The sequence below is a fragment of the Cheilinus undulatus genome, linkage group 3 (assembly GCF_018320785.1).
Source record: "Cheilinus undulatus linkage group 3, ASM1832078v1, whole genome shotgun sequence".
Taxonomy (NCBI): Eukaryota; Metazoa; Chordata; class Actinopteri; order Labriformes; family Labridae; genus Cheilinus; species Cheilinus undulatus.
The window spans coordinates 13,132,823-13,159,948 of NC_054867.1; the positions used below are offsets into that span (position 1 = coordinate 13,132,823).

Sequence of the window (27,126 nt, forward strand, 5' to 3'; positions counted from 1 at the left end):
ATTATCTCACCATCAGAGGTATTGGGAGCATCTCCCTGTGCTTCTCCTTGAGAGTGTGAAAGTTAAAGGTCACCTAAGCATTGTGTAATATATTTCTTGTCTACATTCTATGAGAATAACCAGTTGCCCCTGGATTAAGATTATTGTGCTAGAAAGCATTAAACAGTGTTTTGGTTCTCCTTTTCACACCAGTCTGGTGATCTTTGTTTTCTTTCATCTGAAGATACGTTTCTCAGTCTCCCTAGTACTTTGTGTTCACTTCAGCTGCACGGCAGCAGTGGTTTAGTTTCCCCTTTTCTCAGTATTGTCAAGAATGGGAGTTTTTTGGTTGTGGGCTAGTTTTCTTGAGCTTTTGTTTCCCCTCTTTTCCCATTTATCGCTTGCGATTTAGTGGTTATCCTTCTAGGATAACTTTGAGAAACCTGTTGTCTGCAGTTGTGTCCCACTGCTCCTCTTACCTGACATGAACAGAACAGAATGAATTGATTTATCTGTTCTGCTTGGTATGAACTAAGTCATGTTTAAAATTTTAACTTCCTCAGGACATTAGCTCCTTATCAGGAAAGAACAGTGAACTTCCAGAAAACCCCAGAAGGTGTTTGTATTATTCTCTCTCTCAGCATACGGAGGAAATCATGATGACGCAAGTCTCAAGCTGTTCACCCTACACACACCACAACATAGGCTCTTAATGAAGTCACTGACTCTCCTGTTGGGTGTTCAGTCTTTCAGGGTTTGCCTTTTCATTTCTGTATCTCTTTTCTGAAGTCAGTCATTAGCAGGGATGGTACACCCGTGTAATACACTTTAAAAAAATATCAACCAATCAGATTGTAGGAGGGGTTAGCTCTGACCTCTGAACATTGAAAGGTTAAAATTGGAATGAGATAATGTAATTAAACAGAGGAAATGGAGATTATATGAGTTCTGTTCATCATCTCCTGCTGCTGGCTTTCATTGTTTGAGAGATGAATTTAATTATGTTTGTGGTTTACTGGGTTGGGCTGTGTGGCTTGTGTCACTTACTGTAATGTTTTTACATTTATAATTGAGGAACCCACCACTTTCCTCCAAAGATCCTTCAGTGTTTACAGTACAATCGTATTCTTAGTAGTTTATATGGGAACAGAAACCAATTTTCACTTTGATTAGCTGTTTAAAAGGAAGTCTGTTGCTAAATATTACGATCTTGTTATCAAATAAGAAGCAAACGACTAAATGCTTGCAGTCTGCCTGACCCAAATTATGCAGAACTTGAACGTATTACTTTGTTCCATTATTTGCAATATTGGTCAACACAATCAACAATAAAAAAACGTCTCATAGTCTGTTTTGTGTGTTTGTTGCTCTGTCTCTCTGTAGACGTGCTCCACGGTGGAGTGCTGGCAGCTGCAGTGTGACGTTGGGCTGCTGGAGAGAGGAGCCAGTGTTATTCTGACAGTACGCTCCAGACTGTGGGCTGAAACCTTCATCGAGGTGAGAGTACAGCCTCATTGGGATATATGTATCTGTCAGTTGAAAAACCTCAAATTAAGAAAAATCCAAGGGAAAGAAACAAACAGTGAGTGAAACAATCCAGGTTCCCATACTGCCCTCTGCTGGGCAGCTCGCCAAGAAGCGTCCCACTTTACACACAAATAATTGGGCTACACTTCAATGTTTTTATATTTCAAATATCTTTATAAATCTATGAAACAACTAAAGAAACTTGCAGATTCTGTCCCCGGAGCTTAGAAAGAACAAAAGGAATAGTTAGCACATAGTTTTCAGTTTGTCCGCCTGTCCCAGAGCACAATATCAAAGGAACACTTTGAGGGATTAACTTCAAATGTTGCACTAATGTCCACTCTGACTCAAGCAAGTCAACCCAGACATCCCTCTCCCCAGCGATATTGTCCAACTTTTCCTAGGGGAACCCGAGGTGTTCCCAGACAAGATGGGTTATATAATCCTTCCAGCTAGTTCTTGGTCTGCCTCAGGGTCTTCTCCCATTTCCTAGAGGACCTCCAAAGGGAAGCACCCAGGAATCATCCTGATCAGATGACTGAACCATTTCATCTTTCTCCTTTCAACGAGAAGGAACAGCTTCTGGTTCCCTTTGGATGTCTGCACTCCTCACCTATCTCTATGGTTAAACCCAGACTCCCTCAGGAGAAAAGTCTTTGTGGACGCTTGTATCCATGTTCTTATTCTCATTACCAAAAGCTTATGACCATAGAAGGGGGGTTGGACGTAGAAAGCTTTTTCCAGACCATCTCCCTCATCACCTTGATGGTTATTGCCTGCAGTATTGTTGATGCAGCACAAATCTGCCTATCAGTATTATGTTCCCTCATTTTCGAGCGGAGAAGTGTGTGAAGCTTTTATTGAGCTCTGATGTTTTTGTGCTACTTTTTATCCCATTTTTCCATATTCTGATGATTTTTGATACTTCTTTTGCCTATCTTAACTCGATTTTGCTGCTTTTTGGCCATTTTTGCCCCTTTTTTGCCAAATTTAACAGATGACTTGAACATTTTCACCAATTGTTTCACCATTTTTTACCACCTTTTGACACTTGTTACCTATTTTGCCACTTGCACTCAATTATGCAATTTTTTTTAACCTTTTTGTCACTTTTCACTCATTTTGCTACCTTTCTGGAACTAGTTGCCTATTCTTGACACTTTTTGCCTCTCACTCTCATTTATGCAGCTTTCTACCCCTTTTTCTCCCTTTTTTCTCATTTTTTGCCACTCCAACCCATTTTGTCTCTTTTCACAATTATTCTATTCCTGTGTGAAAAAGTTCTCTCAGTTTCTTCTACTTTCCTTTCTGGCTTCCTGATGTTCACATCATGGCTCTGCTGTGGAGTCTGACATTACTTTCTTAATTATTTAGTTCAGTGTACCCATCAACACTGTTAACAATAAAAAAAATCTAATTCTGTTTTAAGAAAAGTTAACATTTTTAAAAAGGCTATATTATAGAACAGCTATAAAACTATTTTTTTGTTGCTTTGACAGGAGTGGTTATTATTTAGGTTGAAAATAAAACATGGTTATCACAGCTTTACTGTGTGATGGACCCTGATTTTGCTGACCTCCATGGACCCCCAGTTTGACTGGGCTCTAGAAAGCTCCCCCCTTTATCTCCCTTATGGGCAGCCTTGTCTGCAAATGACACAGAAACATTCACATTTTCATGCGTTTTTTAAATTAGTTTGTCAAGAAGAGCGCACCAAATACTGAAACTTAGAGGCTGAATAAGATTGAAATAGGAACTATACTATACTGTTGTTTATAATATGGTATAAATATGTTTTCTGTCAGAACATGTACATTGTTAAGCTTATCCACACAGTTTATGTCACAAAGTCTGTATGATGTGTCAGCATTTTGGTAAATTCAGTGAAGCTCTGGACATGTCAAAGCAAGCTCTTTAAAAGCTAAAAGGTGCCAGGAAAAAATCTTTTTGCAGCCTTTTAAGTCTGTCTGTCCAGTCTTTCTTTAAATCTTGTCCTTGCTGTCTTTTGTTCGTCCACAGAGGGCTTTTAAGCAATATTTCCTTGAGTGCTCTGTTCAGTACAACGTGAACAGGATGCCTTACTCTATCCCTCCCAAATCCAAGCCTTCTGGTTCTAAAAAGGTAAAGTTGGTTTGATTTTTCCAGGATTTGTACAATGAAATAACTTGATAAGCTTATTTACACACGTTAGTCTGAACGGTGTTATTTCCTGTTATTCAGGTGGTGACTGCTGTAATATGGAACAAGCCCGACAGTTTGTTTTATGTTCCAGTGTGGATCATCATCCTGGCTATTCTTGCTGGGTTGCTACTTCTCTCTGTACTCACATATCTACTATACAAGGTAACACTGCTAATACCATTACCACAAAAAATAACAGTGTGAGTGTTTGTTCAGAAATAAATATTGGACATCACAGAAAGAGTATAAACCAGTGTTGTTTAGTGTCATGGGTGGTTATACTGAAAGCTCTCTGAGAGTAAAATACATGGAGTAACGGTCCTTACAGTCTTGATATACTATCTGATGGAGCGGTAGACTATCTGATCACTCTCTCTCCCTGTTTCCCTCCAGATGGGCTTTTTTAAACGATCCGATCCGTACGGTACAACCATGGAGAAGGCCCAGCTCAAACCCCAGGCGTCCTCTGAGGCGTAGACCCAAAAAGGAGCCTCCTTGCAGCTGTTATAAAGAACTGGAATTATCCCAAACAAATAAGGAAACTGGCTAATGATAAACAGGCTACCCATCTATGAAAGGACAATAATGGGTGCTGTATCACTGGAATACACAATATCTGGTGCTGCACTAAAATGCCAAAGCAGGAAAGACTGCAGGACTGCCATGCAGATGAATATGCACTGCTTTATGGACATGTATTTGTACAATCAGAGCTCCCGGTAAGCTCAGCCCAGTGGAAAACAGTTTTCAACTCAAAGATGTGCTGACCTGGAAATACTGAAATACCAAAGCCAATAAAGGAACAAAAACTGCACCTCCAAGAAAAGGCACTAATATTACAGTTCTTCATTACTGAAAGGTGTGTTTTAATGTTTGCAGTCCCATCATTTGATATTCTGAAATTCCTGCTTTTTTATGATTTATACACCACTTTCTATTTATGGCACAGTGTTTTGCTATGGGTTGTTGAATGTTATACTGTACTGTCTGCAGGACAATCCTGACCAAACTGCAATGCTTAACTTGAATTATTCCTCTCCCATATTGGGAGGTATTTTGTGTATTTTGTAATGTATGTAATGAATTATTGTGTAATGACCCGTTGGTGTCCAGAATAAAGCCTAATTTTGTATATCCACCCAGAATATTTGTATGTGGTCTCCATGATTAATCAGTCGTAAATCTTTAGAGAAAGGCACAATGACACATAAGATGCTCTGATCAGAAGTTCAAACTGGTTTGTTGGTCAGTACATCCCTCTGCTGGTGGTATATGTTACTACAGCTATACATCAACTATCTCATGTGGCTCATGTGACTTAGTGCACATGTACATGTGAGATGACTGAGATGTATTCCTGACACTACAGAAGTCAGCAGGCATAGTGTCCTGGGGCCAGAGTGGGCCTGCACTCAGAATCAGCTTTATTGGCCAAGTAAGCTTACGCAACAACGCTTTTGACTCTGGTGAGCTTTCCTCTCAATTTTCAGGAATGCCACATTACATACAATACATACATTTGTTAAGTATCACCATTATGATTTAGATATATCAGTTGTAATAGCTAATTCTACTTTCCTGTCCTTAGATTTGATCAGCAAAATATCTAGCAAAGCACCCGAATCTGTGGGCTATGTAATAAACAAGATACATGAATCATATCAATTCCCTTTTCAATATTATTTTTAAAAATAAGTTTATTTTAGCTGCTTTGAACAAATGAGTCTGGTGACAACTATTGATGTGTTCAGAGATCCTGAATGTATTTATATCAGCTGATTTGTGATTGGATTCCTCCTCCCTTCCATCCATTCATTTTCTATACCACTTATCCAGTTGGGAATTGCAGGGGGTCTCGAGCTTATCCCAGCTATCTCTGGGCAAGAGGTGGGGTACACCCTGGACTGGTCACCAGGCAATCACAGGGCTGACACATAGAGTCAGACAACCAGGCGTGTTCACATTCACACCTACAGCCAATTTAGAGTCATCAATTAACCTAATGAGCATGTTTTTGGTGGTTGGAGTAAGCCAGAGAATCTGGAGAGAACCCATGTGTGCACGAGGAAAACATGCAAACTCCGCACAGAAAGGCCCTTTCATAAATTCTCTTTTTTAGGTCAAATGTTGGTTTGTAGTGGGATACGTCCTGCTTTAAGAGAGACAAACCTCCCACTAATTCTCCCATTAAAATCAGAAAGGTCCATTTAGAACAGAGCCTGAGCGTTTAGATAACTGTGTCTCTCAGTAAAGTCTCCAGACTAGAGACCACCTCATAGATTCAGCTGTGATCATGAGTATGATGGTACTCACTCAAAAGGAACTTCTCCATGCAGCAGAGGTGTGCTGATGAGGGGATGTGTGAAGGAGAACAGCTTCTTGATACAGATGAAGATGGTACCACATAACTGTAAAAGACACAGCAGGATTAATATTTATCTTAGATTTAAGACAAATGTTTTATTATTACATTGATCATGACGAAGTGTTCTTCCTTATCAGCCTATTTCAGTTTAATTGTTTTCAATAAATTGCTTACTCAGGTTTTTGTCTCAGTCCTATTTCTTCTTTTTGTATCTTGGAGCTCTCCTTAGAACCTTCTTAAGATCAAGCAGTGCAAAATGTAAATTCTTGCAATTTTCAATCGGTCTTAAAATTTGAGAGGGACCCAACTGCTGTCAAGATGGCCGACATGGGCGTCGATATACATCCAGTCCATGCCGGAAGTCCCAAGCGGAAGTTTCTTCTTCGCGTTAGACTCAGCTGCCAGTGTTTGTCAGTCTTTTTCACGCCTAACCCTAACCCTTGGTGCTGGATCTCAAATATATCACCTTCCCCACTGCCTTGTCCTGAACCTAACCACTTGGATTTTAATGCCTAAGCCTAACCTTAGACGTACGGACTTCTGGTTGAGATGGATTGGATGTATGTCGGCCATCTTGTCTGCATCAAGGTACTCTTGTAAAATTTTGATCAGGAGTGTATTGGCCTGTTGCTCATGGGTCCAAGAAGTATTGAACTGGTTTACAGTGATGTTTTAACCCTGAAACACTTAGACTTGGGGCCTAACTCGGCTGTAATTTTGTTTTTGTTTGCAGTCACCATCAAGTGACATACCTCATTAATTTAATCAGACAACCTAAGAGTTTCAGCCAAACTATTTTATACACATACCAGTTTTCACAATCCTACCTAAAAAGGTGTGCAGGGGTGGATTTTTCAAAATTTTCTAGGGGGTGCCACTGAGCCAATAGGCCACACCCCCCAGCTTCAGTCATATCTTTCATTTCAGGCTCTGAAAGGGTATTTTTCCACCAAGTTTCATGGCTGTGAAAGAATGTTAAGCATATAAAATTAACTACTTCCTGTTTCATGGCAAACAAAAAATCCCTTTTCTTGTAGACTTTTGACCTCTAAGGGCCATCTGAAGGTCAATGTCTTGGGAGCTGTGTGAACAAATTTCAGCAGAATTTGGCCAATCTTTCAGTTGATGGGATTTTTTGTGAGGGCTAGCCACTATCATGTTAGGGAATGACACCTAAATGTCGTGAGCTGCTATGACCACACCCTTTGAGTTTGGTACAACATTTTGCCAACTTCTAATCCTCCATGGCTATTCTTTTACTAAACCTAAGATGAAGGTGATTGGATCAACACAGTGTGCTACAGGAGCTGGATTTTTGAAATATTGGAGGTGGCGCCACTGAGTCATCTAGCCCCGCCCACCAACAGAATTTATACCATTCACTTCAGGTCCCTCTGGGAATTATTTATACCAAGTTTCATGTCTTTAAAAGTATGAAAAAACTACTTCCTGTTTTCTGCTGAACAAAATGTTGCCACAGCGTCACTGTTAGAGGTACTCTTTTGATACTCTACAAAAATTAAGGTACAGATCTTAGGATGTGTCTGAGTGAATTTGAGTGAGATTTGGTCAACCAGAGTAAAATGGTTAATGATTTACCAGCAGCAATTTTCTTTTTCTTACCACAAGGTGGCGCTGAATATTTTTTAAAAATAAAAATAGCAGTTGTGTTCAGGGGCATGCTGTCATCAAGCAAATGAAATCTTGTTCAGGCAAGATGAAATTTAGCTGAGTTAGGGCTCTTCAAAATTTAAGGCAAAAAAAATAAAAATAAAAAATCAACTTTAATGTTTGCCATCCCATAACAGGCACACCCTCTCTGCAAAACACACAGATTTTTGTACAGTGTTGCACCAACATGTTAATGCCTTCCTGACACTAATTTGAGGTGAATACCTTTAAGTGTTTAAGAACAGAAGTTTCTAAGGTAAAACATAGTATTAACTGTCACCTCAAGGAGCTGCTACTGTCTGTACAAAAGATTGGACTATGCACGACTGAGTTATTAACAACCTCCTGTTACTTGAAAAAATAAAGCAAATCTGAAGGCTCGCCATGGCTACGCCCTTAGAATTTTGTACAGAAGCTAAATAAATTTTGATCACTCATGTCTCTTCTAGCAGTATACCAAAATTCAGCTTGGTTGGATGAACACTGTCGGAGGAGTTAATCTTCAAAGGACCCCTTGCAATGGCCAAAAAAACCCTAATTTTGCTAATTCCTTCAAAATGATGGACTTCCTGTTGGAGATAGGGGAGGGACCCAAGAGGCTTCATTGCAGATCTGCCCAAGCAGCATCAGCACACTAAATTTCAAAGATCTTGGACAAAGTCAAAGGAGGGAGCTTTAACTTTGAAAACTGTTAGGGGGCGCTATTAAGGCAATTCCTAAATTTTTTAGTGGAGTCCCATAAAATATCAAATTTTTCACCAGACCTGATGCACATGCCAAAATTCAGGACTTTTTCACATGTTTAGATACTTAAAACCTACAATCAAATGCTCAGTCATTGGAATCACACTGGACTTGCACTGGGTCAGTGCTTGGGCCCTAATAGCAGTGCTTCAGTGAAGGACAAAAACTAAAGCTTGCAAAATGTACACGCTTGCTAAACCTAAAGTGTTTCTATGTGCACAGTACTGTGTGACTTTCACAGTCATGATGAATGCTTTCTTGCACTGTTGGCTTTCATGTTTTAGCTCAGACTGACAGTTGTGCTGAGTTTGTGCATGCGTGTTTCTGCTGAGTTCCACTCTGTTGATGCTCCCTCCCAACCTGCAGTCTGGGGTGTTTGGTGTCTCTCCTCCTCCCTCTCTCTGCATGTGTAACTCTGTGTGTGTGGGTGTGTGTGTGTGTGTGTGTGTGTGTGTGTTTGTTCACTGGCTATAAAAGCTGTGCGGCCCTGCAGTAGAGCTCTAGTGTTACTCGGGGAGAGACACAGACAAAAAGAGAAGACCGATCTTGCCCTCTTCTGGCTGTGAGTTAACACTTCTTACATATTTTGGCACAGTGCAGTCTGTCATTTACTGTGGAGCTTAGCTATAATGTGCATGTTCTGCATCTTAGCTTCATTTTGATTCTGCAGAGATAAATGACTCAGCTGTTTTCTTGTATGAAGCCTCAGTGAGTAGAAGAAATGTGGGGCAAACACACAGCTAGGTGGTATTTGATGCACACAAAGGCTTGTCTGTTCTCTGTGTCTCAGATAAAGGAGAGAACCATGGACACATCTCTAGCACATACAATTAAATGACCAGATTTTGTACTTTTTAAAACAGTTATTGTTTGTGTTGTGACTGTTTTAATGATACAAACCTGCAGCAAACATTAATTGCAACATTCATGCAAACTATGACAGGGTTTTTGAGTTGCACATCCTCTATAGATGAGGTTAAGAATGAGTTAAAATTATTTCATTCCTGCATAATCCAACCTCATGCAGTTGCAAATTCTATTCCTGCTGACTGATGTTGGTTTGATGGGAGGCTGATCCTCTGTGATACCTCCTATTCAGCATGTTAAGAAGGATGGCTTTGCCCTATCTGTTGTGCTGTGAGTCGGCACACAGGGTATTACCCTTTGGGTTTGGAATCTGTTGACGACCTGGTCCACCTCGGGACACTGGGTCCAGCCTCTCATGGAGGACTTTATTTATATCCTCTTCTGCTGGACAGCTCTGTGTTTGCCAGTAGCAACACATTTGTGTGCCAAACAATGTTGAAACAACCAGAAACTAACATTACAATCTTAAATTGTTTCAACAACATGAATTGTCTGACTCAGATCTGAGACAAAGTTTAAGGTTTAAGGTTCACTTTATTATCCCCATGAAGGGCAATTTGTTTTGCAGCCAGCAGTCAAGACTTACAGATCAATAATTAAATCAGCATTAACGACACAATAAACATAAGCACAAGAGACAGTCTGCAATACAACAATAACACATAAAAAGAAATAACACAGACTTCAGCTAACCATTTAGAAAACCGATGGCAGCAGGGACAAAAGAGTTTTTTAGCCTTTTTGTCCTGCATGCTGGGAGGCTGAATCTGTGACTAGATTCATTCCTGAGACATTCATGTGTCTGTGCAAATTTGAGACGTATAAAGACGCGCAAGCATGCTTCTGAATATGATGCAAATGCAGCACTGTTCAAACTAATGCATGATTGATTGGGACGAGAAATAGCCTGATAAAAACTGCAGCTCACACATTTATTGATCTAATTTTCTGCTTCCTGTTCAGGCTCCATCCTCTCGGTGTTAACTGTATCATGGCCAGGAACTTGCTGAAGAACCCCAGTGGGGAAGGTAAGCAGTCATTTTGTTGGTTTAAGATTCTCGGCTGGGTGACAGGATCAGGGATGTAGGCCATATTGTGGCCGTGTTTGTTCTTTTCAACTAACAGACAAACTCAAAATCTCGCTGACAACTGGCTCATGGATTCTGGCTCTTAAACAGGATCAAAATATACCAATACCCAAGCATGGTTTTTTTTCTTGTCAACCAATTGGCATTCTTGTGGCGTGCTCGTGGCTTCCTGCCTTCTTGGTAAAACATTAACCTTCCCCAGCATACACCCATGCAAGCTTACAAAGGGCATATATTAATAATTTCTGTTATTTCAGTTCAAAGTTGCAGGATGCTGATATTAAAATGAATGGGACCAAGAATTGATCCTTGCAGGCTGTCAAATGCTTTCTTTCTACTCTTAGATTCACAAATATCAAATATTCTGAATCTGTTCAGTGTCATACCACAAATTTCCCCCAAATCGTTTCAGTTGTTTTGACAGACTGGCATGAACATTCAACCATGAAGGTCCACAAGCAAATTTAGGTGACCACAAACCACTTTAGTATTGATATTATTATTCTGACAGAATAATGAAAACATTCAGGCTATGACAGGACTTAATGCACAACTTACCAAGTCTATCAAGTCTAGTGTAGTATAGGTATAAATATAGTATAAGTCTCAGTCTTCTTATCAACTGGCTGTAAGTTTGCCATGCATTTTAAGAATACAGCACAATGTTGATTTTTGTCACTATCAGTTCAAATTCAATAGTGCACATGAAGGAAAATATTATTAACAGCCTGTGAGTGTGCTTTCTCTCAGAGCAGCTCGAGTTCTGGGAGCTGACAGAGAACAATGGGAGTCAGTGGAAGGTGGAGGACATGCCAGGAGACTGTGGCTTTGAGTTCTGCAATGACGGCGTGACCAAATACTTTGCAACATCTTTTGAGTGAGTTCTCCATGAGTTGACTGTTTCATTATTGGCATGCTAATAACCTCATTTGTCTGACAAACCGTGTGTCCTAGGCTGTGTCTGAAGAGACAGGTGATCGACCTGGTAGCTGAGGGTTATTCTGATGAACAGCTGGATGCTCAGCCTGCTGTAAAGGTGGAAGACTGGTAAGACAGAGATAAACTGAGGTGTGCTTCAGCACTTTTGGTGACTGCTGTCTCAGTAATGTGGCTTATCCTGCAGGTACTGCGGGAGGACAGATTGTGGCTGCACTTATCAAGTGATCGTCTGTCTGCTGGATAATAATAAGGAGGTCATACAGGAGTTCAAACCCGAGCCAGTGACTCTCGACCCTGACAATGACGACTGCTCATGGAAACAGGTACACAAAGATAGGAACGCTGTCTTGTCACAGAGTTCAGGGACAAAGATGAGTTGATGGTTGTGAGACCTCTCCTCATTAGCCATGTCCACACATACTGCCCGCAGAATTGGCTGGGCCCCTGAAAAATCCCATGGATGGGCTCTCCCCTGTTGTGCTTTATCAATAATATCAGTGCATGTGTGTTGGATCAGTAGCATTAGTGTTACAATCTGGCTAACAGTTACTTAATTTTGGACCTGTGTGTTTAGCTATTATTGGGTTCTGATATTTTCAAAAAGTTATTCAGGTCACTTTAAGACACCTTTTCATCACTGTTTCCACCCATTTCCCAAAGTGTTTCGACTTTTAACCAATTTTTGTCTCTTACAAGCTATTTGTGCTACTTTTAAACACATTTTCACTATTTCAGATGCACATTTTTTCCACTTTTTGTACATTTCTGCCATTTTAAACCCGTTTTTGCCACTTAAAACCATGTTCACAATTTTTCTACCCATTTTTGCTCCTTATTGCCTTTCCTAGCCTATTTTTTCACTGTTATCCCATTTGTGTTTCTTTTAACCCATTTTTGCCTCTTGTAACTTATTTTTGCTACTTTTAACCAATTTTCACCATTTTAGAAGCTCATTTCTTCCACTTTTTTGCATATTTATGCCATTTTAAGCCCATTTTTGTCACTTTTAATCAACTTTTACAATTTTTCCACCCATTCCACCCATTTGTTAATCCATTTTTGTAACTCTGATATGATTTTTTTCACAATTTTTCCACAAATTTTTGCCAGTTTTAAACCAGTTTTTCCCATTTTAGCTTTATACAAATTATTTTTACTTAATTAATTTTTTTCCTTGTCTCGTACTTATTTAATTTCTCTTAAAGTTATTTCAGTTCTGTCTTCTTTATTTTCTGGTTGCCTGATGTTCGTGCACATCATGGCCGAGCTATAAAGTCTGAAATTACTTTCCAAATGGTTTAGTTCAATGTTAACATTGTAAAAATGGGAATTCTGTTTAAAAAAGGGTTGGTTACATTTTGAAAAAGGCTTTACTTTATTACAGCGTTAATAAAAAAAAATTGTATAAATAAATTTTTGTTGCTTTGATAAGAGTGGTTGGATTTAAAAAAAAAAATTAAAAAAAAAAATATATATATAATTTAATTATGTTTTTTAAATTTATTATTTAAGAAATATATATATATTAAAAAAATCTAAATATTCAGGTTAAATAAAAAATATGGTTATCACAGATTGATCTAACAATGGGCCTTGAATATTCCTAACCTCCATGGGCCCCAGTTTAGCTTGCCCCAGAAAGCTACCCCCTTTATCCCCCTTATGAGCAGCCTTGTACACACTAATATCATTATTACTCACATAGATGGCCTACAGCTATGGACCTGTCTGACTCAAACAGCTACAACTATAAATATCAACCTTTTCTCTAGCATCTTTAAGATAAATGTTATATTTTTGTAAGTAATACAACAAAGAGAATGGTCTAGGCTTGCTTTACTTGTGGAGTGTCTGTGTAATGAATTAGGGTGATGCAAGTAAAGACTGACTGATCCATGTCTATTCTATAACACAATGAAATCTTTAGAACAGTATTTATCTTATTAAAACCTATGCACACATAAACATGTCTTTTGACAACTTTACATGTGTACTCACTGAATAATGAGATTCAGGACAGTCTCATCACAGCCATACTGATCACCACAGCTGTTTTTCTGCCTATTTGAATTTCAGATCAGCCATACATTTTCAGACTATGGCCCTGGGATGCGTTTCATTTCCTTTGAACACGGAGGACAAGATACCAAATACTGGGATGGCTGGTTTGGAGTCCGGGTCACTGGAAGCTCCGTTACCGTCGAGGTCTGAAGAGGGGTTAGTAGTGAAGGTGAAATGAGTTACAGGGGGGAGATATAACCCTGGTGAAAGAGGGAAGGAGGGGACTCCTGAGTGAGACGGTGTATTAGAGGTTTAAGTGTTTCTAGAGAACCAGCTTTGTCTTATGCACAATCTATTAATGCTGTGGAAACAAAGTGCTGCTCTGAAGACTGTAGTAAGAGAAAGAACGCTACCCTGATGGCTTGTCTGCTTTACTAACTTCACAAAACTGCTGCTTGCATTAGTCTTAAATCATGATCTCTTAACGACTACCTCTGCGCTGTGACTTATCCTGCTGTTCAACCAAATGATGTGTTTGGTGTGTGGGCCAGTTATGAGCAGTAGATTGGTTTATCATTTAAACTGGAATTAAAATATAAGAACGGTATATATATTAATGCCTGTTTTTTGAGTTTCAGTTGATCTAATGAGCAGAATTTAATAAATCCTCATCACAGGGTGGCTACTTACCAGCCATGATGATCTATACGTAGTTTTTAGTCATTTTTATTGCAGGATATTGCTTTCACTCTATTTCAACTTTGCTTGTTTTTCTTCCCTCGCCCTTTCTGATATTAATTTGTTATTTTTAGGGAGCCGAATTCTACATCTGGGACTATAGATAAAAACTAGCCTTTTAGCTTACTCTGGCATATTTACAGAAAAAGTTGATTGATTGCGCTTTGTCCCTGTAAAATAAATAAATAAAATAAAATGAATAAAAATTACATTGACAATGTGAACACAGAGTTGCATGGTGTGAGGTTGGACCTGTTTGCATTTACCAAAACTGACTTCAGGTAGTTAAAAGTGTGACGGTGGTAAAACAGTTAAGACCAATGAAGAAGAAAAATATGTTTGCTTGTGACAGCTGGGGAGCAAATTTATCTTTTTTTTTGTAATAAAGTTTTATTTCAAGGTGCCAGTTTTTACTTTGACATTTATTTTGGGGGTTTTATGCCTGTAATGTAAATGAGATGGTGGATGAAGTCTGACACTGAGGACAAAGAGAGTGGGGAAAAGCAAGCAGGAAAGTAGCCACAGGCTGGACAAGGACGACGGTGTCTGCACATGGGACATGTGGACAGAACAACCAGGCTACCATGCCCCCTAATTCTTTGCATTCCTTCCATTTAATACATTCCACATTGACGCCGATGTTGTCGTATACAATGAGAAGAGACATGTTATTCAAATCTGAAAGTCCTCTGTTTTGCCGTTCATAGCTCTTACATAAACTTTTCTAGCTAGCCTGGAACTTGACTGACTTTTCAGGACATCAAAAGAATAAATCCACACCAGTTACTCCAACACTGAACATCTTTTTAAATCAGTTTCTAATCAATTTTTTAATCGTTCCTGCCACTAGCTTTAGTATTAGCTACCATATGTAATGTTTTCTACGGTGCAATGTGACAGGCTTTGACAACCAATGGCAGGCTGTTTTGTCATCATGCAATTCTTTGCCAAACTGCTTCATCACTTTAAAACTGGAGACAGCCTAAAGAGTTTATAATAGAGAAAGAGACACAGAGAGGCTGTGATGTGGCCCTCTGTGTCACTGCAGACAGGAAGTGCTTTAAATACTGATTCAAAAGAAGCCGATTCCAAACAGCAGAAGGCCTTATCTTGTAAAAATGTGAATATTTATAAGATATTTTCATCACAGAATGTTTTTACACCTTTTGGTCACCAGGAGATTGGAGAGCAAGTTTGTGCAATAAAAGCCTTAGTCATTGTATACTGTCTGCAATGCATTAAAATCTTCTGAGTTTTAATTCTGATTAGTTTTTAAAATTTTGTCTTTATAGTTATTTAACTAGATCAAGTGACATTACTGCAGCACACATTCTTAAAGCCCCTTAAAGCCATGTTAGGAGTTTGACTGGGCACTACAGGGTTCACACTTTAAAGTCCAGGCGAAACACAATGGTTAAAAAAACCTATGTCTCAGGTTAATTTCCATCCAGTTCTGGCAGAAACTACAGACATTTTTCAAAGAGTTTGTTCTCAGGTTCAGATTGTGTTAAAATGTTAATTTCACCAAACATTCTCAAAGATAGTCGAGGTTACCAAACATTGTGACAAGTAACTGCTAAAAAAGTATGTGTTATCCTTCGTTGGATTTGAAAGGAACCCTGCATACTGAGAGGTGTCAACTTTATCATTTTATCTTTAGTGTCCTTGGTATGTACAACCCCAATTACTAAAAAGTTTGGGTGTGGTGTTAAATGTTAATCAAACAGAATGAAATGGTTTGCAAATCTCATAAACCAATATTTTATTCACAATAGAACATAAAAAACATATCACTGTTGAAACTGAGACATTTTACCATTTCATGAAAAATATTAGCTCAATTTGAAATTCATTTGACTTAAATGTGAGCTTATTTATAATGTTTAATATCAGCCATGAAGTTAAAAAAATAATCCAACAGTGGGCGCCAACTCTAAATGATACTAGTAATGTACACATGGCTCTGATTGACAAAAATATTTTATACAAAGGCTTTTAGGACATGTACATTATTACTTTTAGTGTAGCACTGCACAATAAAATGTGCATTTCCTTCAACAGTGCTAAACAAAAGTATTCCAAATGTGAAAATAAATAAATAAAAAAGGTGAACACTGAACTATTTTTGAAATTATTTCAGACATAAGAGAGACACTGTAAAACAGGAGCATAGGATCAGGTGCTTTGTCAAGCCTTGAATGGCTGATAAAATACCATTAAATATGGCACATGCACAGCTCTTTAATCATATTTCACAAATAGGTTTAATTAAAAAAAAAAGGGGGGTTTCTTTCATTTTTGTTATTCTTTCCTGTCTATGTGCTTTTCAGTGCTTTCAAATTCCTTGAACATGTAATTACTTCAGGGTAAAGCTGTCACTAATTCTGCTCTTTAATAAGAAGATTAAAATTAGGACCTTTTTCTGCATTGATGGAAAGAAAGAATAAAAGTTTCATAATGTGTTTTTAACTAGTAGGTGTCTAACATTGAACATATATATATATATTTTGTCCTTCCAAAACACTTACTTGAAATACCTCTTAAATGGGGTACAACTAATAATCAAGTTGACCTTATCAATCAAAATAAATCCATGTAGCTTTAAGGGTTGACAGTAAGACAGAGAGCCTGCAAGCTCAGCTCTAGCATACAATTAAGGTCAAAGGTGTTTTTAGGCCAAGGGAAAGTCAGTGTAATTGGATGGAGAACATGATTCTTCTTCCTCTTGGTCATATTTGGGAGAATTTCCCAAACAAAGCTTTTAGTAAATCCAGGTCATAACAGTCAGACTGTGCACATACAGGCTGAGTCAAAAATGTGACTCATAAAAACTGTCTGGTTGAACTTCAGTAAGCGTGTGGTTGCAAGTTTGTAACAGAATGCACACATTGTGTTTTCATAAGGGGATAGGTCCGAGTCCAGATGAAGAAAAGGCAGCGATCACTCCCCTTGTGACTGCATCTGTTTACAGAAGGCTTCAAACTGCTGCTGCTCCAACTCTGTCATCACCTTGTTCAAGGCATAAATCTGTGAATACAGGGGTGAAAGGAGACATACTTGATTAGACTGAAGTCAGAGAGAATGTGAAATACAGGTAATACACTACTGATTCAATTTATATTGGTGATGATGATGATGAAGTTATGCCAGGTATACAACTAGTACAGTAGTCACCTCTGCTCTTTGTCGTTGCTTGAGCTCCTGCTGTGCAGATTTCTGCTTGGCTCTGTCTCCTCTCGTAGGGGTAGAGTTCAGCTTTGGCTTGTCTTTACGGCAGGCAGGCTCCATGCTGACAACCCTTCAGATTTAACACAGCATTTTAGACAACCGTAACTGTAAACGGTCAAAACTATGATGCAAACCAGACAGAAAATAAATCAACTAAACCTTGCATGCTGTTAAAAACAACATATGTTGCCTTTAAAAAAGATGGCAGCTTTCACCTCATGAAAATCACATGATGGAGACACCAGACTCAATAACACAAGCGAACTGAAGGCTGCTATCAAAGAAACCTGGGCTTCATCACACTCCAGTAGTGCCACGGACTGACTGGCTCCACGCCATTTTGCATAAATGCAATCATTTATATTATTGTATTATCCATCCTTTTATTTGACAGCTGGTTTTTGGTATTTTAATATTTGAGATAGTGGATTTTTGTGAGCTGTACGCTGTAATCTGCAACATTAAAACAAAAAAAGGCATGAAGTATTTCACTTTGTAATGGTTAACCTAGAATATATGGAAGTTTCATTTCCCGACTTTAATCTCATGAAAGCTTGACTTTTTCATGACACTATTTTTTTAGTTCAACCTGTACTTTTTGGCTAAACACAGGTGTTTCAAGTCACACAGCATCTATGATTTTAGAAGGAACTCAAACCCACCACTTTTAACTGTGATTAAGGGGGAGACTGTGGAGCGTGTCACCAGTTTTAAGTACCTTGGTGTGGTCGTCGACAGTAAGCTGTCTTTTAATGAAAATACGAACATTGTTTACAGGAAATCACAGCAGCGATTTAACTTCCTCAACCGGTTTGGTGTGTGCAACAAATTCATGGCATTGTTTAGTCAATCAATGGTTCAATCTGTCCTGACATTTGCCCTTATCTCCTGGTTTGGCAGCCTCGCTTTAGGAGATAAAAAGAGGCTAGAGCATGTGGTCAAGGTTGCCAGCAAAAACATCCGTGTTACATTACCTGACCTGTCACCAATCTTTTATAGGAGGGTAAACTCTAAGGCTCAGGACATCATCAAGAAAATTAGATGCTATAGTATCCCAACAAATGCCTTTTGTTTAATGTATTAACATAAAAGCCTTTTAATGTGTGTTTTCAGGGATAATATTAAATAACAAGATGCACTCGTTTGGACACTTAAATACCTGGTGTAATTACAACAGAGGCAGTCACCAGGTCATGTATGCGAACCTGTTCTCCTCGCAGAGCGGATTTTATAGGGCATAGAGAGACAGGGTCACGTTAGGGTCTAACAAACAAGTAGTCATAGTGATGTTTATAATCAGCAGTTTCTATAAGTTAAACACATTAAACTAGAATAGACATGCTTTTAATGTGCTACGTTTAAACGTCTATGGTATGTTCAGTTTAACATTAGCCTGTTGACATTTAGCTGAACTAGCTAAAGCCAGGTTAACGCCATGTTGTATTGACTTTTAACGTAACAATTCAACCACAATCTATTTCTATATTCCGAATAATTGCGCACTTACGTGTAGTAGAGAGGGCTTGAAACTGATAAGCTGTTTGAGGTTAAATTAGCATGCAAGTTGGCAGCAACCTAGCGGCTAGCCGAGTGGAACAGCTGTTCCTAGCGTGTCACCAGTAAACAAATCCGAGTATGCAGCCAAGCGTGCGTACAAAGGTTCCGGTGGTCTTCTTCTTATGTGGCATCTACAACTGTTTACATTACTGACACCTACTGAGTCTTTACAAAACTCGACCTTGCGTAGTATGTCAAAAGTCTACTCATGGTGTTCCTCTCTCATAACATTGTGAATTTTATGAGTCAGACCCAGCTGACCGAGTAACGTCAAATTCCCCTCCTGTTATCCCTCACGTCCAGACATCCTCAGGTGTAATCCGACTCCGATTTCTTCAACATCCTCTCTTACTTTCCCTGTATGTCGATAACTAAAATTATCACATTGGCATGAATGCCAAAATCTTTTTTCAGCACTCATTTTTTTTTTTTTTGCAAATGTTGTTATCATCCCCACATCTTCCTCTTTCCTGATAGCACAATGTGGAACTAACACACTCCAGCGACACAGCTGAAATACAAATTTTAAGTCATGATGTTTTTTTTTGCCCCAGTGTGTAGCATCAAGGTTCAGCTCACATACACCTACCTGACTTATTAGATAATAGGAGCTGTAGAGCGTCACCCTGTGGGCCAGCACTGCCCTCTGCTGGACAGCAGCCAAACTACCGTCACGCCGACATATTTTTTTTTTAAATAAAATGAGGGCGATTTTAGCATTTCGGCCCCCTCTCATTATGCTCATACTACCACGTTCCGCGTGAACAACCCACTCTCCGTTTTTATTGGTGCCTTCCGTGAGCGGGGATGGGCACAGTCCTGCTGGAGCGGGTGCCACAACAATGCCAGGAGAGGATTTCCATCAGGGACAGGGAATGGAAGAAGAAGGCGGTGTGGAGCAACAACAGGCCTAATGTGGACAGGTAGCTGTGGATATCATTCGTCATGTAATTAAAAAAACACACAGATTCTGTTATGTGGCTGTAACAGGCACTGATTGGCGCTCTGCGTGTCCGTGATATTTAACTGATTAGAGGCGGCTTTTGTGCTGTGCGTAACTATAGAGAAACGTAACCTGTACGTGTACTTTTTATTCCAGCATAATAATATCGGATTTTCATGTGCTATAAAATTTGGGTCGCTGGTTCTGTTAAATATTTAATGTTTTTCCCTTTCTTCAAAGCAACAGAATGGGTAGGCGGCAGTCTCAAAGGAAGTCCCAGCAGCCTCAGTATTCGCTCCCAAATCAGGATAATAACCATGACAAGGTGAGTAAAAGGTGAAGTAGAATTTGAACGAGGGATTGCATAAACATTTACTAAATGAATAGGTGTTTTTATAGCAAACCTTTATTTATTTTTCCATCTTAATTTTGAGTTAAATTTGTTGGGAGAAATTCAGATCGTTGAGTTGAAATGGCAATGTATTCCTTTCTAAGGTTAACGTTATTAATCTACGTTCTCATTAGTTATTACCAATTTTCTTGACTGTAAATTGTTTCAGTATATGGAATTATGATTTCTTAAAGATGATATAGAATATTTTATTTTAATGGCCGATATCACTACCAATTCTTAGTATTTCATTAGACAGACTTACTGCCCACAGAATTGGCTGGGCACCTGAAAAACCAGGTGAAAGGCCCCTGTCAGTGTACCAAATGAAAGGTAATTCTGTTTTAGGATGAGTATTTTACATTTTTAAAAACATATTATCGTACTACAGCATAAATGAATAAAAATCATGTTTTGTTACTTTGATACGAGTGGTTATTATTCAGGTAAAAAAAAAAATTATATATATATATATAAAATAGCTTAACTTTACAACAAACCATGATTTTCCTGACCTCCATGGGCCTCCAGTTTGACCGGGCCCCAGAAGTCTCTTCCTTTTATCCCACCTTATGGAGACAGATAAACAATATTTGGAACAGATGTGCATTTACGGTTATAGTGACATTTTACTGATAAAATGTAGAATACAAAATAAGAAAAGCTACCTGCTAGTTAAGCTGTAGTTAAAAAGAAAACAATTTAGCTATCAGCTGCTGAAGATTGCTGGATGATAACTTGTGTATGTCTAGATCTACAGTAATCAAACAGAGCTTCACAGTGTTGTCCCCTAAGTAAAGTTCCCTTTCATTTTCTTCATAGCATTTTTGTTTATAAGCCATAGCGTTAGAAATATCCAGATCAGACTTACCAAGAGCTACCTGAGTGTAAAAGGATGGTATGTGCTCCTGAAGAGAGCAACAGTTTTTAAAATATTTTTTAAGAAAAATATAGTTTACTTCTGATTTCAGCCAAAAATACTTCAAGACATTGATGCCTCTGCTTGATGAGGTCTCCTGTTACCATCAAAGTTTCTACTGCACTCGTGAACAGTTACCATTGATGACAACCATTTATGCCGTTGTAGTGTGAAGCAATTATATATACTATGTTATGTTACAACGTTACCATTAAAAAGTAAACACTACAATAAAGTCAAGTGTAGAAAATGGCACTCATATGGTTTTAAAGTTTTTTGGTCATAAGTATTTAGGTAGCTGGTTAGCTTAGTTCATGCATTAAAAGTGATGATATAAGGGTCTTGTTATGGTGGATTTGAGTGGCAAATTTGCTTTTATAACCAGAGCATCATAAAAAAATAGGCCGGTGCGCCATCATTCAACTGCTTTGTTTAAAATCACTACCCCAACACAAACGCTACCCCTGAAATACTACTAATGATGGAGTATAAAATATGCTCCACCCAATATTAGCCTACCGTGTCAGTGAGGTGGCTAAAGGTGTAATTTGGATGGATTTTGCAGTGGGAGCTTATTTGTAAGTTAAGAGAAATATTGATCATCTCTGCATCACAATTTGAATTTTGTGGAGTTTCATCGCCCTAGATATAGCAGAAACCCCTCAAAATTCTACTTCCTGTTTCATGGCAGACAAAAAATCCCCATGGTAATGCTTTTATGTGTATATGTTTGACCTTGTAATATGTTTAAAGGTCAATGTCTTGGGAATTATCTTAGAAAATACCAGCCTTACTTTCTCAACCAATCAGGAACTGCAGTAAAACTGAAGTAAAACTCAGGAGCAGTGACTTCCTGTTGCCACAGGGTGGCGCTGCACAATTTATCAAAATTATGAGCATGAATGAGTTCAGGCCTGGACAGTAATTTAGCATAGAAAATTTGTCTGAGACATGATGATGTGTAACAGAGTTATGACCGTTCAAAAATTCATGGCGAGACCAAATGAGGACTTTTTTGTTTGTCGCCCCACAGAGACGCTCTCGGACAAAAAGTCACAGATTTTTGCACAGACATGATTCCACTTCTTTAGGCCTTCCTGAGCCAAATTTGAAGTTGATATCTCCAGAGGACTTTAAAGACCCTGTAAACTGGAATCTGAAGTTTTTGTCTTAACACACTAGATATGTTGGAATATGGTTGCTGTAAACATGTGAAAACACTGAGATCTACATGTGACTGATATCTGGATTTAGTCTGTTTAAAAGTTTTTCACCTCTTTCCTGGCTTGGTTTTATGTGGGTGGGGCCAATATGGGGACTCGTGATGTCACAAGCCCACAGTGGGGAATGACGCCGCCCCTCAAACACTAAAATCACAGAGAAGTTCATCTCAGTACAGTCTGTTGTTAGCTGATGTCACTGCCTGTATTGAAAGTTAACAGTTAGTTAAATGCTGTTTTTTTTTGTGTTTGTTGTGAGGTAAAATTTGCCAAATCTATCAGCCACAGTGGTCTATGGATCATTTAAAGCAACATAACAGAGATTTGAGCCAGAAAACGGACTTTGTCTCTCTTCTGGACCAGAGCCAGGCAACTGCAGTCTTATCATAAGGCTAACATTCAGATTCTGCATGGCTTCGGCTCATTCACCAGACACGCCCACACCATCCTGGAGCAGAGTTTTGCTTCCTCATTTTTCATGATTTTGAAGCTTAATTTTATAAACTTGGAGATGTTTCAGTTGACTGAAATTTGATTTAGCTGTTGGTAACACAGTGACACCTCATACAACAAAGCTAAATACGGATTTATTTTTCGCTTTACAGGGTCTTCAAACAGTAGCTTGTACTGAAAACTTTCACATATCCTGTCACCACTTGGAGGTGTTATGATGTATGCTAAAACTGACCATATGGACCAGGCATGGACCCTTCAGAAACAAAGACAGTTTAAGTCTCATTGGACTTCTTACAGCTGAGTTATAACCAACTTCCCGCTTTTCAAAAAAATATGCAAATTTGAATGCTTACCACAGCCACACCTTTTGACTAATGAATATGTCCTTAGGAATTTTTCATCATCCATTTCTCCTCAAGCTCAGTGCCAAAAGACAAGTCGATTGGATCAAATTCCTTGGAAAAGTTAGATCAGGCATGACCCCTGGGACAGGCCCAAAATGCCCCAATTTTAGCTAATTTATTCAAAATGGCAGATTTCCTGTAGGAGATAGAAACATGGTCCCACTGGGTTTTTTGTAGATCTTCCCAAGCAGCATCTACATGCCAAATTTCATAAATCTCAGTAAAACTGCCTTTGACAGTGTTCCATAAAAGTATGAAAGAAGGCACTGTTGAGGCAATTCCTTTGGGCCATTTTTGAAAACAATATAAATCTCTCATTTTTTCAGAGTTCCAAGTGTGTGCCAGTTTTCCCAGTTTCCGGCACTGTTTAACTTTATATTTCAGTGGGGATCACTAGTTCTATAAAGACTAAAGCACACAAAGAAACAGAAGTAGCAGCAGGAAAACTGGAACTGATGCATATGTGCCATGACATCTAGGCTTCAGTGTTTAATGTTATAAGTTGAGTGACATCTAGCCAATCAGATGGTGTTGTGGGTAGATGGTGGAGAGTGAAAAACAGCCAGAGGGGAAAACAGAATTAAGGTGGAGCTTAAGTAGCTAAAGTATTGGCAATCAGCAAAATTAAACATTGATGCAGATTATCAGGCAAATGCTTAATATCAGCCCAATAATCAGCCAGGAAATAATTGGTAGATCCCTACAGTAAAGTGTGAATGTTTATCAGTTAAAAATAGAAATGCTGTGTAGGTAACTGTCTCTCTGTGATCACAGAGGCTGCAGCAGAGAAGGAAGCACAAGACCCACTCCTCCTCCAAACAGAAAACTTCCCAGCACAGGTAAGATTGCTCTTTGAGAAAATACTCTCATTCTTGGTACGTCGATATTGAAATGTTATAATTTACCTTTCTCATTAGTGCTCAGGTGACCATGGAGACAAAGTCCCATCCACCTTCCCCCAGAGAGAATAAGATGGAGCCAACCGCGCAGCCTGCTGCTCAGCGCTGTGGCCGCAGAGAACACAAGCACAGTGGTTACAAAGGCAGCAGACACACACCAGCCTTTCCCTGCCATCGCCCATCTGAGGCGAGCCCAGAGGTGCTAAGTAGACTGTCACCAAACCCAGGGGTTACCGGTATGAGCAGCTATGACAAAGGTGACAGTGACAGTGACTTGTCCGAGTCTGAGAGACTTCCTGTATCCCCCTCTCGCTGGGATCCTCCACAGCTTGAGTTGAGACCAGAGGTCATTGAAGATGAAGCTCGCTTTTCTCGCAGCTACAGGCCAAGACTACGCAGCAATGGTGGTTTTGACTTCCCTGACTTCCTCCCCCCACCTTTTAACTCCTGGAACCTCAGTCAGCTGGCTGCCTTTTACAACATGGAGGGCCGTGGGGGCCCGCGACCCAGACCTGTGGGCCCTTTGGAAAGGTACCTGGAGAGGCTGCTGCAGCTGGAGTGGTGTCAGATTCAGACGGTACAGGAGGAGGGTGGGAAGTCCGCTGTGTCAGATGTGACATCCAGCTGCCACAGGTCGTCTGCTGCTGCCACGTCACGCCTCAGCTCTCCTAAGTGTATCCTCCAGTGTCAGCGTGCCTTCCCCCTCACCTTTCTTTCCTCTCTAGCCAGCCACTCGGCCCTGCTATCTGGCTGTGCCTGTACTCTCTGTCGAATTCGCTACTCCACTTCCTGTGGCAGCTCATGCTGCCGCTCCACGCACAGCCACGCCCGTCAGTCCAGGCTGAGCCCAACGTTGGAGCACAGGGGGCCGACATCTCTTCCCAAAAGGAGCTACAGTGAGAGCCGGGTGCAGTCAACAGAGAGGAGCTCAGGTTCCAGAGCCCCAAGGTTCAGCAGCCCTACGGGATCCAACAGCCACCTGAGGAGAATGCAAGCCTCAGGAAACATCCGCAACACTGCTCAAGGTGCTAACATAAAGCCTCATTCCACTCCTAGAGACTGCAGTGTGTGGGCCCCTTTCGGGGCGCTGTGGGATGTATGGGACTACAGGACTGGAGGGTTTAGGAGGAGGAGTGGCTCAGAGCAGAGAAGAAGTGGTGTGGAAAGACCTCAAGGTGCATCAGAGAAAAGACGGAGCGGTTCAGAGAGTAGAAGAGGAGGGTCGGAGTACAGGAGGACAGCTGGGCTCAAGGAACAGGAGATCAAACCAGACGCTGTCACTGCAATAATGGACAATTTACCGGGTAAACATTCTCCTCTGAACAGACCGAAACAGGTGGAGTTTGTTACATAAAAGCAACTTGGTTATTGTAGGTGTAATCGAAAAGCCACAGACATGAACACTATTTTTATGATTTATTTATGAATGTAGTTTCAGTTATTTTTCATTTTTGAATTGTTTGACAGGAAGAGTAGCAAGATTGTGATTTTGCATTTTATGTTCCAATAGAGGTTCTCATCTCAGCTCATTTATGAACACACTCAGTTAAATCCAATGCTGTGATTACAGTCAGATAAGCTAACACAGCAGTGAATGTTCACACACTGATCATTTATAGTCTTTGTAATGTCTAGATATTAAATAAAGTCTTTCTGTACCTAATTCAGACTTGAAAACCTCAGTCACTTTATTGTTGATGTATCAAAACATTGATGTTACTGCAGATTCTGATTAAGTTTGTCAATCAAAAATGTATTGTAAAACTTACACAACAGAAATAACAGAAGGACGTTCTCAAAGTTATTCTAAAAGTTTAGTAAAGTTGAATGTGGGACTATTACTCTTTTTGTATTTGTTGGTTTATTACAATATTTATAGACATGCAGAATTTGTGCTTATTTTTAAAATCTCTTTTAGACAATCAACAAAAGCCAATAAATGTCATGACAGAACTCACATATACCTCTAATCCCTTTGCAGCAGCTTATAAAGCTGTTTAGGAAACACCTACTTTTTCCATTGATCAATCCTGTAAAATAACATTGCAAAGACCTGTGAGAGCGCCTCTATTCCAGCAATAGATCATTTCTAATTAAATGGACATTACATTTTCACAAACCAGCTATGCCATCTTAAGAATTTACAAGAAAAGCTGCTGAATGTCTCCTTTACATGGGAGGTAAAAATGATTAGGCTGCAGTTAAAATACTATAAAATAAAATCTGCAGTTGAGGATTAAAGCTTTTTAACACAACCTTGAAAATATTACAGTGGATTATTAACACATTTGTCTTGAGACGTAAACTTATGTTCACATTAGAACAAACAAATTATACCTGGGTTACCTGTCTTACCGAATTAAAGGACTAGTTAACAAAAGCCTTTATTGCTCCATTAGTCTTGGTGTATCCATCTTAGCTGTGTGATGCTAGATTTTAAATCACACATCCAGGTTTGGTTTGACTAAAAACATAAATAAATCTATAATAAAACAAACAAACAAACAAACAAAAACATGATTGTTTACAGTTTTTATGACGCAGCAATCCAAGGCAAGACAGCTAAATAAGCACTCAAAATTAAGCACACAATAGACATCCCATTTTGAACAAGGGTTGACAGAAGTATCTGTTAATTCTTAAAAGAAAATTCTGAACACATAAAAATACATGGTGGTAAATACAATACTAACAGAAAAAGGCTACAAAAACTAATAGGAAATATGAACAATAAAGATGACGTGTGCACATGTTGAACTGCTGAACACGGCTGATGTGTTGATTGATAAAACCTTTATTTGTTGGGGTTTGTTGTTTTTGGCATATGGGTAGAACTTCTTGCTGGTGTCTTGACCAGGACTCTCTTGTAAAAAGAGATTTTGGTATGCCATTGCGAGTAATTAAGATTAAATCATGGTTAAATTAAATAGATTATTCGCAGCTGATTTAATAATAACTGGTTTATTTAAAGTGAAATAAGCCTTGTAGATAAGTAGGCATAAATAAGAC

General features: G+C 39.2%; 4 protein-coding genes across 5 annotated transcripts in view; 3 read left to right on the forward strand and 1 right to left on the reverse strand.

The window, feature by feature from the left end:
- Positions 1-4,826, forward strand: part of LOC121505412 (integrin alpha-5-like) — a 57,677-nt gene extending 52,851 nt beyond the window's left edge. The window contains exons 27-30 of the mRNA XM_041780724.1: positions 1,363-1,476; positions 3,526-3,627; positions 3,727-3,849; positions 4,081-4,826. Coding sequence (XP_041636658.1) covers positions 1,363-1,476; positions 3,526-3,627; positions 3,727-3,849; positions 4,081-4,164 — 423 coding nt within the window. The 3' untranslated portion in view covers positions 4,165-4,826. The remainder of the gene's footprint in view (positions 1-1,362; positions 1,477-3,525; positions 3,628-3,726; positions 3,850-4,080) is intronic.
- A 4,112-nt stretch (positions 4,827-8,938) lies between these two features.
- fbxo2 (F-box protein 2) lies at positions 8,939-14,684 on the forward strand. The gene is made up of 6 exons (XM_041780738.1): positions 8,939-9,029; positions 10,298-10,362; positions 11,173-11,299; positions 11,377-11,469; positions 11,546-11,684; positions 13,438-14,684. The coding sequence occupies exons 2-6, from the start codon at positions 10,326-10,328 to the stop codon at positions 13,570-13,572; spliced, it is 531 nt and encodes a 176-aa protein (XP_041636672.1). The 5' UTR covers positions 8,939-9,029; positions 10,298-10,325; the 3' UTR covers positions 13,573-14,684.
- A 1,168-nt stretch (positions 14,685-15,852) lies between these two features.
- LOC121505423 (small vasohibin binding protein) lies at positions 15,853-19,018 on the reverse strand. Of its 2 annotated transcripts, none has more exons than XM_041780752.1 (3): positions 18,836-19,018; positions 17,275-17,398; positions 15,853-17,127 (listed from the first exon to the last, which is right to left on the reverse strand). In XM_041780752.1, the coding sequence occupies exons 2-3, from the start codon at positions 17,386-17,388 to the stop codon at positions 17,041-17,043; spliced, it is 201 nt and encodes a 66-aa protein (XP_041636686.1). In that variant the 5' UTR covers positions 17,389-17,398; positions 18,836-19,018; the 3' UTR covers positions 15,853-17,040. The 2 variants fall into 2 exon arrangements, with proteins under 2 accessions (XP_041636686.1, XP_041636695.1); XM_041780761.1 differs by lacking the exon at positions 18,836-19,018 and adding an exon at positions 18,488-18,818.
- A 574-nt stretch (positions 19,019-19,592) lies between these two features.
- On the forward strand, positions 19,593-25,695 carry LOC121507396. Its single transcript, XM_041783697.1, has 4 exons — positions 19,593-19,808; positions 20,069-20,153; positions 23,993-24,057; positions 24,136-25,695. Exons 1-4 carry the CDS (start codon positions 19,693-19,695, stop codon positions 25,469-25,471), a joined length of 1,602 nt encoding a protein of 533 aa, XP_041639631.1. The 5' UTR covers positions 19,593-19,692; the 3' UTR covers positions 25,472-25,695.
- Positions 25,696-27,126: the final 1,431 nt, after the last annotated feature.

Excerpts from the sequence above, each read along its gene's own strand:
- fbxo2 (XM_041780738.1), top strand. The coding sequence starts at position 10,326 with ATGGCCAGGAACTTGCTGAAGAACCCCAGTGGGGAAG. Across the intron at positions 10,363-11,172 it reads GAAGAACCCCAGTGGGGAAG|AGCAGCTCGAGTTCTGGGAG; the intron begins GTAAGCAGTCAT and ends GCTTTCTCTCAG. Across the intron at positions 11,470-11,545 it reads GCTGTAAAGGTGGAAGACTG|GTACTGCGGGAGGACAGATT; the intron begins GTAAGACAGAGA and ends CTTATCCTGCAG.
- LOC121505423 (XM_041780752.1), bottom strand. The coding sequence starts at position 17,388 with ATGGAGCCTGCCTGCCGTAAAGACAAGCCAAAGCTGAACTCTACCCCT. Across the intron at positions 17,128-17,274 it reads AGCAACGACAAAGAGCAGAG|ATTTATGCCTTGAACAAGGT; the intron begins GTGACTACTGTA and ends CTGTATTCACAG.
- LOC121507396 (XM_041783697.1), top strand. The coding sequence starts at position 19,693 with ATGGGCACAGTCCTGCTGGAGCGGGTGCCACAACAATGCCAGGAGAGG. Across the intron at positions 19,809-20,068 it reads AACAGGCCTAATGTGGACAG|CAACAGAATGGGTAGGCGGC; the intron begins GTAGCTGTGGAT and ends CTTTCTTCAAAG. Across the intron at positions 20,154-23,992 it reads AGGATAATAACCATGACAAG|AGGCTGCAGCAGAGAAGGAA; the intron begins GTGAGTAAAAGG and ends CTGTGATCACAG.